The sequence below is a fragment of the Stigmatopora argus genome, chromosome 2, assembly GCF_051989625.1.
Source record: "Stigmatopora argus isolate UIUO_Sarg chromosome 2, RoL_Sarg_1.0, whole genome shotgun sequence".
NCBI classification, from domain to species: Eukaryota; Metazoa; Chordata; class Actinopteri; order Syngnathiformes; family Syngnathidae; genus Stigmatopora; species Stigmatopora argus.
In genome coordinates, this window is record NC_135388.1 from 8,602,284 (window position 1) to 8,615,031 (window position 12,748).

The 12,748-nt window shown below is 40.7% G+C and overlaps 1 protein-coding gene across 1 annotated transcript; it reads left to right on the plus strand.

The window, feature by feature from the left end:
• The first annotated feature begins 82 nt into the window (after positions 1 to 82).
• On the plus strand, positions 83 to 12,602 carry lpin1a (lipin 1a). Its single transcript, XM_077590615.1, has 22 exons — positions 83 to 252; positions 2,258 to 2,458; positions 2,855 to 2,950; positions 3,706 to 3,802; positions 4,218 to 4,422; positions 5,192 to 5,248; positions 5,380 to 5,472; positions 5,564 to 5,678; positions 6,018 to 6,294; positions 6,371 to 6,464; positions 6,551 to 6,747; positions 6,924 to 7,017; positions 7,146 to 7,215; positions 8,124 to 8,216; positions 8,282 to 8,337; positions 8,774 to 8,894; positions 9,214 to 9,362; positions 9,433 to 9,519; positions 9,585 to 9,737; positions 10,322 to 10,436; positions 10,527 to 10,630; positions 10,849 to 12,602. The coding sequence occupies exons 2-22, from the start codon at positions 2,267 to 2,269 to the stop codon at positions 11,024 to 11,026; spliced, it is 2,643 nt and encodes an 880-aa protein (XP_077446741.1). The 5' UTR covers positions 83 to 252; positions 2,258 to 2,266; the 3' UTR covers positions 11,027 to 12,602.
• Positions 12,603 to 12,748: the final 146 nt, after the last annotated feature.

Below are 12,748 nucleotides of genomic sequence, written 5' to 3' on the forward strand. Positions count from 1 at the left end.
GACGCCACTCCGGCTCCTCCAATCAGAGGGCGCTTTATTTGCGGTGCAGAGGCGGTGGGAGGAAAATTTTGCACCGCACTTTAAATATCGCCTCAGCCTCGAGCGCAGCAAAAAAAAAGAAAACAAGACAAGCAAAAGAGCAGTGGGATGATGTGACCATGTTGGACCTGAGGAACCTCAGGTGACCCATTTTGAACGCCCCAAATTCGGACAGAAAAGACCCCGGAAGCATCAGCGAGGTCTCCACATCATGTAAGTCAGCAGGCGAGTTCGTGTATTTTGCCGATTATTCATTCATTATATATTTATATGCAGAGATATGTTGCTTCGTGTGTGTTTAAAGGCTTCTTTGCCCCCTTTTTGGGGTGACGGTGGTATTTGTGGGCGCCGCTATTGACTGCAGAGCCTCACCCGTAACATGTTTACATGCTGCCTTCACGGCCACCTACTGTCTATTAATATTCTGAGGTCATGTGTTATTTTTATGCACTATGATTGCGAGAAAATAGCACTATTGCCTATTTATTTCTACCCCCTGCTCTATTTTTTTATTTTTTTTATATTACTTGTGTTTTTTTTACTGGGAAAACGCACTTTGTGGAGTAGCACCACTAATTTCGTTATACGCAGCTGTGTATGATGACAATAAAGGCTTTTGATTGATTGTTTTTTAAATCATTTTTGTTGTTTTAGTCTGGAATGATTAATTGTAGAAGCTGGTCATGAGTTTTTGGGGGAGTGTTCAAATTGAGAAGCTAGCAAATCATGTCTTCTCAGTGGTTTCAATGGTTGTCTTGAGATTGTTTATTACATAATATACAGGCTTTATGATTGGGTGATGAGTAGGCATTTTCTGGGAATGTCGATGGTCAGTGTTGAGTCTGTTGATACTGACATCAGGACTCAGGAGCATTGTGTCCATGAGTCACTGGTGGGCAAATGTGTGTAAACAAGGCGGTCTGTTCACTCAAATGTCCCTCTGAGGCCCAACATCCCATCCCGCATTGTTGGGACGTTGTGAAAACATACTGTGATGTCATGTGTTGTTTATTCTTGTGGTTAACAGTCTGTACAATGGCGGATACTTGTCCTGCTTCGACAGTCATTTTTCATATTTTGATGGATGAGTGCATAGTGTGTCGGCTTCACGGTTCTGGGGTCGATGGTTCGATCCTAGGTGGGTCCTCACTGTGTGGAGTTTGCAGGTTGGGTGGGTTTTCTCCAGGTACTCCGGTTTCCTGGCACATCCCAAAAACATGCATGGTAGGCTGGTTGAACACTCTAAATTGCCTCTTAGGTATGAGTGCGAGCGTGAATGGTTGTCCGTCTCATTGCGCCCTGTGATTGGCTGGCCACCGATTCAGGGTGTGCTTGTTGGTTTGTAAAGAGAAGGACTCTTGAACAGAGATTTATGGTTTGATCTACAGGAGCAGGTCTTGTGGTAAAATCTGATAGGGTCTGATACTCTAAAAATAGCGGAATCAGGCACTGATACCGATACTGAGCATCATAAAAATACTAGGTTAAATGCTCTTCTCAATGAATGCTCACGCTGACACAGTACAGCTTCCTGGAAAAAAGGTTCCCAGAAGGGTGGCCTTCACTGACTGCAATTTTGGTGTACTTACAGTACATGTTGAGATGAGATCATGTAGTTTTTCACCTCCGACTGCTTGAGAAGAAGCCTTTAAATCTGCAGTGAGCATTGTTGATAGTCGATAGGTTGCCAAAAGCCATCTGGGATAAATATGTAGGAATTTGTGTTTGCTAAAACACATCAGCCATTGTTCATCTTTCTCTTTTTTTGTATCTCCTTCCAGTTAGGCATTAAGATCCCTTGCAGCGTGCTCACTTTTCTTTCTTCCTCTCATGGTTGTAGACTCAACACCTGCATGTGTGTTCTGTCAGTCCGACGCCATGTTTGGAATTCCGGGTTGAGAGCTTTACAGCCTGGTGGATCTGTGAGACATTGTAAATCTTGGCATAATGTCTCCTTTTCTGCTTTGCCTCTTTGCTTTTTTACTAATGGTCTGGAATGATGGTAATGATTTATGCTTTGGCATTTGGCTGTAATAAAAGTTAGAGTAAATGATAACAGCAGAAAGTGTGCATTAAAATACATTTGATTTTTAAAACACTTCATGATAATATATGATAACCGAACTACATTTGCCTTATTTAGAAGAAAAAATAAACCGAAAGAAATGAGGAAACAACTTTATATGAAAAAACACAATTGCAATCCTTCTCTGTCCAGTTCTAGACCATGAACTATGTGGGTCAGCTGGCGGGCCAGGTGTTCGTGCAGGTCAAGGAGCTGTACAGAGGCCTCAACCCCGCCACGTTGTCCGGTTGCATCGATGTGATCGTGGTACGCCAGCCCAATGGCTCCCTGCACTGCTCGCCCTTCCATGTGCGCTTCGGCAAAATGGGTGTCCTTCGCTCGCGGGAGAAAGTGGTAAGATGATGTCAAAGGTACTAGCTACATTAGCATAGCATTGTAGTCCTAAGAATGCTAAAACCAATGATGCATCACGGTTACACTCAAAGTGTGACGAATCACCACATAACACAAATACGGCGTAGAAATAAAAACAAACCATTAAGGAAAATCAATCATCTTTAGCCTCGTAGATCGAGGGTTCAATCCCAGGTTTGGTCCTTTCTGTGTAGTGTTTGTATGTTCTCCCCGGGCTTGTGTGGGTTTTTTCTGGGTACTCCGGTTTCCTTTGGTATTTTGGCATACTGCTACCATGATATAAAGTGGCCCGAATTGTGATAGAAGATTTTTCACTTATTGCACAGCACGAGCATGAACATGGAGGTTTTGTTTTTTTTGTTTTTTTGGGAACAGGTGGACATTGAGATCAATGGAGAACCAGTGAGTTTGCATATGAAGTTGGGGGAGAATGGAGAAGCCTTCTTTGTTAAAGAAGCTGAGAACACACTGGTGAGTGTCGTAAGGTGCACAAACGCAACAACTCAATAATTAGTAGTTCGCATAATTTATTTATGTTAACTTTGGATTTAGTGAGGTTACATTTTTAAGATAACTTTTTAATAAACAAATATGTTATGCATACTCTTTTTCCCTATCTCAATAGAAAGTTTGCCATTTGTGTTCAAATGTCTGATTAACTCTTTAGACAAAGGGAGTGTCAGGTTAAGTAAGTACATTGGATGAGTTGAGATTGTCTGATTACCAAATCTAACTTCGAGTGTAATCATGAAGTGCTTATCTGAGAGGATCGCATTCCCAATCAAACGGATTATTCCAATCTAATCCTGTTTTTGTTACTCATTGATTTTTGTATACATTAGGATCTCCTTTCCACCCACCGATCAATCAGACACACAGATTTTGGGTACCACTATTTGTATGCAAGCAAATTGATAAACTAAATCTTCTAAATGTACAGAACATTTAAATGGCTTCTACTTTTCTTTAAAATCCAGCACTTATGTGAAAATACAGTTGCAATTATTGAATAACAATGGCTCTGTTTTAAGCATCTATTCAGATCCAGAGTTGTATTTCATAGTATGTGTAATATATTTGAGATCATTATGTAGTTTTTTTCCCTATATTCACTATTAAGGCAGTATTATAATTCAAGGACTGTACTCATGTTTTTTGCTGTTAAAGATTTACATTGAGGAATCTTGTAAGCCTTGTATTTATTTGAACTTGACGTTTTCTAACAGGAAATGGTTCCAGCCCACTTGGCGACATCGCCCATCATGTCGACAGGTCAGGAGTTAATGGACTCCCACTTGAACAGGAGCGCCACACATCACCATGGTACACAACTTTGAAATTCCTGCTATTTTAACCTTTGCTCTTAGCTGAAACTCAATGGAAGGACGTTATGCATTTGGATCTGTATCTGTTTGTTGTCTCTTTGCGGTCAAGATGAGAATGAGAAAACTTGTGTGATATGATACAGAAAAGGTGATTCCGTCTTGGAGTCAAAAGGAATTTTGCAATAACTCAAGAACGAATAAAGGATCAACATACATTCACGATATGCTTGATAACAAAGCGGAAGAAATGATTACATTTAGGGGTAAAAAGGGCAAAGGTCACGGTGGTGGAAAAAAAACAACTTCCTTTATGTTACTAGGGAGTGCCAACTAACAAATATGGCGATGCTTTGAATTTCCTGCTTAGGCGGCAGTCTGCTCACTCAGTTCTGCTCTTTTCTCTCGTTGAACAGACAACATGATTTGCGGTCCTGTGCAAAACATCGGTCCGCAAGGCGATGGAGGCACCAATAAGAAGAGAAGGAAAAGAAGGAGGAAGCCTCGGCTGGATGGCGGCGGAGGACGCAGGGACGAGAGCGGGGAGGAGTTTTCGGACGATGACAACATGTTCACGATCGACTTGAGCTCTGACGAGGAGAGAGAAGGAGAAAGTGTTCGGTGGGTGCTGTTTAGAATGCACAAACATACATTATATATATATATATATATATATACATATATATATATATATATATATATATATATATATATATATATATATATATATATATATATATATATATATATATATATATATATATATATACACACACACACACACACAGTGGGGCAAATAAGTATTTAGTCAACCACCAATTGTGCAAGTTAAGAGGAGAAAAAAAAAAGAAAATCACAGTTTGATTTTATTTCCAAATTAGAGTGGAAAATAAGTATTTGGTCACCTACAAACAAGCAAGATTTCTGGTTGTCAAAGAGGTCTAACTTCTTCTAACGAGGTCTCCACTCATTATATATATATATATATATATATATATATATATATATATATATATATATATACTTTTGTCACATTTTAAAAGAGACTCCATGTGCACACTGTGTGAGGACGCAAAGTCCCCTTGAGAAGCAGCTAAGCAGCTATTGGAGGAGCTCCAGGAATTTGTCCTGTTCCCACATGGCTCTCTGTTTCCTTGACATAATGGAGCGGAGCGAGCGGTGGCCCTTGCCGCTGGCTTTCCAAGCTTTTTTAGGAAGTCTTACCACAGAGATGGCATGGGAAAATTCCTGAGACGCTTTCATTAATTCGTGGAAGATGATTCTAACAGAAGGAGGATGGCAGGAGAATTGTTATCATATGGAGCAAATTGGGCACTCTTTTCTTGTGAAGGTCTAACATTCCATTTTGTGTTTGTGTTTTTGTGAACAGAAATGTATACAGTGATCAAGCATCGGGAGCCAAATCCGAATGGGCACATCCAAAGAGGTACACTAACATGTGGTCAAAAGGCACACATAGATTACAGTTTTCAATCTTTTTTTTTGTGTTTCTTTTTTTTGTTGTTGCATTTTTGCGGATTTCATTAATACCGTGTCTTTATTTTTATCCTTTCCTAGTCATGTGATTAAGGAGTCTCTCTCCATCCCACCTTCCTGCGGTCTGTCCATCTCTTGCCCACAGCAGACTTCTCGTCTCATTTCACACCTTAGGTATCTCTTTCACTACCTCTGCACAAGAACCGATCCAAGTATTTCCGTACTGGAGCCACAATCTATTTTAAACGTGTGCCACTTTCCCCAGGAACGCAGACCACTCTCTGTCACAAACGCCCAAGAGCGATTCCGAGGTTGCCAGTCGGGGTAAAGACAACCCTGAGATGCTTTGGAGTTGGGGCGAGCTGCCAAAAGCGGCTCAGGTATGAAATAGGATACGATGTACGATCCAGATTGACCTCACCTACCACCCGTATTACATTAGTGCTATCAAAATTAAAGCTTTAATTTAAATCCCCGAAGCTAAACTTTTCATTTTGACCCTGCTAAATTTAATTCATTTAGTTTACTTTTTGACAGTTGAATTAGCCCTTTCGGCCACTATTTGTAGTTTCCACTCTTTACCTCTTTATTTTCTAACCTTTTTTTAATCAAATATTTTATTGTACAGACCATTTCAAGTGGTTTAATATCATTTGAGTCTCCAGTCATGTTGTTATCCAACAAAGCACCCAAATCTTCTTTTATATCTCATCTTTCAGCCATCCTTCCTGACTTCTCTTCAAAAGCAAGCTGGTGTCACCTCAGTCTCTATCCCAGTGTCTTCCACTACTCAATTCAGAACCATCAATGATGGCGAAACCCCCTCCCACCCCCTGTACACCTCCCAACGAGGGGAGACGCATACGAGCCTGGGTGGGTCTTGTGCAGAGATGGAAAGTCTAAGCACGTGTCCCAGCGTCCTCCCGGATCATCTCGAGGAAGGCAAGAGCCGAGGAAGTCCCATCACAAGGACGGATTCACCTTCCAAGAGGAAAGGTTGGTGGAAAAGCAGCCATTAAGCTCTTAGTCCGATGTTTGAATCCCTCAATATTTGACTCCTGTGTCACATTAGAGAAAAGAAGCCAGCATCTTGGTGCGGATGGAGTATACTTGGATGATATTACAGATCTGGAACCTGAAGTTGCCGCTCTTTATTTTCCTAAAAGGTATCGCAGAATATATAGACACGCGGGAGATTTAATTAGCGACACCTCAAGAAACATTGTTTGTTCTTGCGTCGGATTTTCCACAGTGAAGGAGCCGGCAGCTCGATCAGGGCGGACTCGGACGTGATGATGACTGCACGGAGCGCAAATCAGTCCCCTCACTCGGAAGGCAGCTGCGGGATGGACAGCGGAGTGGACAGTCTTCTGGACCACATGGGGGACCTCCCGCACGTCGCCATTTCACTTTGCGGTGGCCTCTCCGACAACAAGGAGATCACACGAGGTACGGCCAGTGACAAATCAAATACACGCAATTTTAGCACATACATAATATGGATTAAATATCGCCTTTCCCTAATAAATACTGATATAAAGAAATTGTAGCTATTTGCAAATACAGAATACTATTACTAAGCACCTGAATATTGAGTAGATTTTTCGGTATTTTTGATTTCACAGAACACTTCCAGGAGAGGGCTGTTTCTTACCAGCAGTTTTCTGAAAACCCCTCACTCATCGATGATCCCAACCTGGTGGTGAAGATTGGCAACAAGTGTGTATGACGCCCATGCATGTATTGTTTCTCAATCATATTATAGTATAAGTTATAAAGTAAACCGCCTCAATCAATCATGACTTCCAAAATCAGTCTCTGCATGTGTTGTGTTTTTAACGCGGAAGGTACTACAATTGGAGTACGGCAGCTCCGGTCATGTTGGCCATGCAGGTCTACCAGAAGCCTTTGCCACAGGTAAGTCCTCATTTGGTTTTGGTTTTCCTCATACCTTCCTTCACTAATGATTACACTCATGATTGCTGCTCACTAAAAGCAATATAAATCATGTTGAGTATTTTCTTTGAAGTGATGATGCAGTAATAAAATTGTCAATAACTTTGGCTACATATGTAGCCTAATGTAAGATGTCAGACTGTAGTTGATTTGCACAAGAAAATGCAAATACAAAACCATACACAGAAGGAGTTAGTCTTAGGTTGAATGAGTGAGTGCCTTAGTAGCATTTTTTTCTGGCATTAATGGCTGCTTGTTGCTGTTTTAATGCTTTCCAAGCCGTTCCATTTTCTATGTTTCTCCACTCGCCACTCAATTTTGCACTGGTTTATGTCGGTCATTTTCACTTTGGTGGATCGTTTATCAACACCATCTCAATAGGTTATTTGATTTTAGCCCGATTATGTGCCTTCATGTTGTCTTTTTATCCCAAAGGCCTTTTACACCGGAGGGAAATGTTGCCTTTTATGAGCTTCTTAACACTGGAATAATGTCATGTCTTTGTCCCTCTTTTGACTTGTTCTCCTTCTTATTTACTCACGTCATGCCTTCCCACGTCCATCTCTAGTTTTGGTGTTTGAGTTATGTCTTTTCTGCTTTCGGCCTCTTCTCGCATTGCCTTCCTGGTCTTTTTGCTCCCAGACAACCTGAGCCTGTATGGTTTTTTTATTTTTTTTATTTTTTATTTTTTCCTAATTGCATGTCGATGATTGCAGCATGCGCTCGCGTGTCTTCGTCTCATTCTGTTGCATGTCCCATTTGTTCAGATAGTAACGGCGCATTGTGGTGTGCATTATTTTGTGGGCCCGTCATGTTCTGTGCTTGTCAGTTTTTCAGTTTTTTTGTGGTATGTGCATGGTTTTGTCCAGGCCTCCGTGGAGAACATCATGAAGGACAAGATGCCCAAAAAGGGAGGACGCTGGTGGTTCTCCTGGCGGGGCAGGAACAGCGACTCTAAATCGGTGCGTGCGCAAATATTTTCCACACGGGCGACACGCAGCCGTGTGACCGTCTTGTTGTCCTCCAGGAATCCGTGTCGGAAACTGCGGGAGACGGAGCAGATGGCTCTCTTACAGCGATCAGGTTCCATTTCCTCACGTATTGTTTTTCGTGGTCATCAAAAGGGTCATTTTGGTGGAAAAGTACATTTGAACATTTTAGAAAAACCTGGACTTTTCCTATTTTCTATGACGCATTTATCAATCATGTATAATGACCTATGAATGGAATTGGATCATCTCATTCTTCAGTTGTCTTCAATTTTTTTTTAAAGATCAGTCAGTTTTGATTCTATAAAGTAGGATTCCAAGTTAGACAACCTTACAACCTTAATGACCTTTATCCTTATAAGATTTCTGACCTATGTGACCTTTGACTCTTTCAATTTAGTCATTATGGGCATTAAAACTTTAAAAAATGGCCTTTTTGTATTGCAAAAAAATATTTTCAAGCATTTTTTTCTTACTTTATATTTAAGACAAGTAAATTTATGATTTTGCGTGATGTGTCATATTGACAGAATGAAAGATGAGTCGTCCTCCAGCGATGAAGACCACAGACCTCAAACCATCAAGTCCGACACACTCGCTTCGGGCAACATTTATTATAAGAAGACTCTTCGGCTCACTTCGGAGCAGCTGGTAAGAATTTGTCAACATCCTTGCTATCAAAATGGCGGCCCGTGGGCCAGGTCCGGTCCAACTGTTCCCTTTCTGTGGCCCACGAAAGTAAATTATGTAGTATGTTGACGTCATGTTTCATTGAATGCTTTTGTCATTTTTTTATTAAAGAAATGAAAAATATAAAAAAAATATTTGTTAGCAAGAACTCTCAGAAAGAGAATTTGGACAAAATTGAATGTTTATAAATAATAGATAACTGCGAGTAAGTAGATTTGCCAGGTAGTAATTTTTGTATTTATTTTATTTTATTTTAAACGTTGGTTTTGTGACCTTTTAGGTCAGCCTGCAGCTAAAAGAGGGTCCAAACGAGGTGGTGTTCAGCGTGACCACGCAGTATCAAGGAACGTGTCGCTGCCACGGCACCATTTACCTGTGGAACTGGGACGACAAACTGGTCATATCCGACATCGACGGGACCATCACCAGGTCAGGCGGCGGCTTTTCCACCACTAGATGGCAGTCTTATAAGCAGAATCATAATGTCTGTTGACCGCAGGTCAGACACGCTGGGCCACATCCTGCCCACGTTGGGTAAAGACTGGACCCACCAGGGAATCGCAAGGCTCTACCACAAAGTCAGCCAGTGAGTATCAATGCGTGTCCTCCGTGCCGGCGTCCTGTTTCTAACACGTCAACGACGTCTTTCAGAAACGGATACAAGTTCATGTACTGCTCGGCGAGGGCCATCGGCATGGCGGACATGACTCGGGGATACCTGCATTGGGTCAATGAGAGGGGGACCATGCTGCCCATGGGTCCGGTCATGCTCAGTCCCAGTAGTCTCTTTTCTGCTCTGCACAGGTCAGTCGCTACTCTTTCGCACCCGCGTTGAATAGTTGTAAGATACGAAGGAAAAATTTGAGTACTTTACGTTCTACGTAGATGTCCAAAATATACTGTTGTCAAGTGGCTTTTTTTCTATGACCATGTAAAGGCCTGTTTGCGGACTTTTAAATCGAAAGACAAATATTTTATGTTGTTTTTTTGTATTTTATGGATTTATTTGAATGTTTTTTGTGGATTTATTTGTAAGTTTTTTTGTGGATTTCAAATGTATTTTTTTGCGTGTTTCTAAAAAGCTTTTTATGCCCTTTCAGAATTGTATTTTTTATTTTCAGATAGTGAGCGTGAAAGCCCATTTGTGGCCCTTTTGGTTTATTTATTTTTTAACTGTTGAAAAGCTTTTTCATGACCATTCACTCATTAATATGTTGTTATTTTTCGTGGTGTATTTGAAGGTCCCCTTTCAATTGATTTTTTTTAACATAATTTTAAAAATCAGTTAAAATATTTATATACATTTATATTTTGATCAGGCAGATGATGATATCCGTGTGCTGGCATGGAAACAAATGACACATACAAAATGTGATATTTCTTCTTAGAGAAGTGATTGAGAAGAAGCCCGAGAAGTTCAAGATTGAGTGTCTGACGGACATCAAGCACCTTTTCTACCCCAATACTCAACCTTTCTATGCTGCCTTTGGCAACCGAGCTACGGTGAGATCCCAGACACACACGTGCACACACACCATAAAAGATGTCTCGAAAAAAAGCATTTCCATTAAACTTTCATGTGCCTGATTCCAGGATGTGTATTCCTACAAGGAGGTGGGCGTGCCTCTCAACAGAATCTTCACGGTCAATCCTAAGGGGGAGCTCATACAAGAACATGCCAAAACCAACATCTCTTCGTAAGCTGCATTTACATCGTCTTCAACTCAACACTAACATCGCACCAATACTTTTTTTCAGTCAAGGCCATTCTCTAAGTGTACATATTTGGTTTAGATTACTAGCCGATATTGACGGCTACATTTTAATGTTGTAAGTTGTGTATTCCAATACATCATTGCAATCGCTGCAACGCTACCTGGAGCCGTCAACTTGAACCTAACTTTAACATCTCCAGGTATGGCCGCCTGTGTGAAATGGTGGACCACGTCTTTCCGGTCCTACTCCAAAAAGATGGAACCGAGTTTCCACCTTCGGACTCTTTTAGCCAGCGAGATTACTGGAGCGAGCAGCCATCCGACGAAAGCAACCAGGACAAAGAAGAGGCGGACTCGCGGCTTCTGGAAAGCAGCTAAACACTCCAAAATCCATCAGGTTCAACCAAACTCCACAATGCATTTAACTCAGTGGCTGCCTTTGACGGCGCTAGACGTCCAATCCGTTTGAAGCGGGAGAATGGCGCCACTGCTAGCCTCTCGCTTCAGAAGGATTGGACATCTACAAGCGATGAACTAGTAATCAAAAGAGCCACGTCAAGGTCGGTGGGGCTGAAAGAGTTAACGGCATCCCGTTACAGGACACCCACGACCGTAAAGTAGCAAGATGGAATGAATCAGAATACCTCAAAAGCAGCATGACTGGGACAAAGAACAGAGAAAAGGACATGTTTACTGACTCACACACACAAAAAGCACATTTATGGTTTAAATATCACTCTCTCACGTTAAAAGTGGTCACATGACTGGGCTACTGTGAACAAGGGAGCGTGATTTCCACGTAGAACAATGCAAATGCCGACACGGTCTGAAGTAATGTACTAGTTGTTGTCATGGTTATGATCAATGCAACTTTTTATAGCGAGACGAACTCGCGGCTATGTGGAATGGAATTTCCTTTTTGTATGTGTTGCATTTATGTTGGGACGCATGCACACCTCACTGGAAAAGCCACTGTACATAGAAATTGATGTTGTGTTTATGCCACGATGCTCGTGATTGGTGCTCCCTGAAAGCAATAGAATTTGTGTCAAGTATTTTTTTTGAAGTGACGATGAAGCTAATTTTATGCGGCAAATTCGACTCCGGTTGAGTTGTAATGCCAATCGAATGTTTCTGAACGCGTGAATCACTTTAGGGAAGCGAGTGTATTGTTGCCACACCAAAATGAAAAGGTCTTGTATCTCGTTTTTACGTGTACAATTATGTTTAATTACCACATTTTTACATCATACATGTTCATCTGTGCTTACATGATAATTGTCACTTTCTCACATAGTAATTGTAACATTTTTACATGATCAGTATTATGTGAAAATTATCACCTTTTCACAAGGTAGTGATCACGTTTTTATGTGATAATTCGTACATTGGTTATCACGTTTTATTATCATGTGATTGTATGAGGTTTATCATGTTTGACATGACGGTATATACGTACTAACCCTCATGTAAAACCTGACAATGATAAAATGTTCATGTTATCATTAACAGGTTTTATATGATACTAAACGTAAATGTAATACTGGACTTTTTCTTTTTTGGGGGTTGCGTAGCAAAACATTTCCATTCTCATTTACAGCAATATGTTTGGCAGTTTTTAATTCTAGTTCAGTTCATCATTACATTAATTAATATTTGTACTCAGATAATGTTTGCATGTGGGTTTTTTCTATTAGAAAAGCACCATGACTGACTGGTCACCTCATTTCTGGTAGAAAGTGAAATATCATGATCAAATGCATCATTTATGTGCGTGTGTGTGTGTGTGTGTTTGTGTGTGTGTGTGTGTGTGTGTATGTGTGTGTGTGTGTGTGTATGTGTGTATGCAATTATTTATAACAATGCAAACCACTTCTCGAGATTTTTAAGTGAGCGTTTTTATGATGATTTCATTCTTTCTGTGAAAGATTTAATAAAGTTATTGACAAGTTCATGGTTGTGTACTTAATGGACACATGTCCAATTCATTTTGACATTGACAAGAAGTCAAAATGGATTGGACGTCTATCGCTGTCAATGGTAGACAGTGCCGTTAAGTTGTTGATTTATATATTTTTGTAGCAAAGACAGCTTAACAAC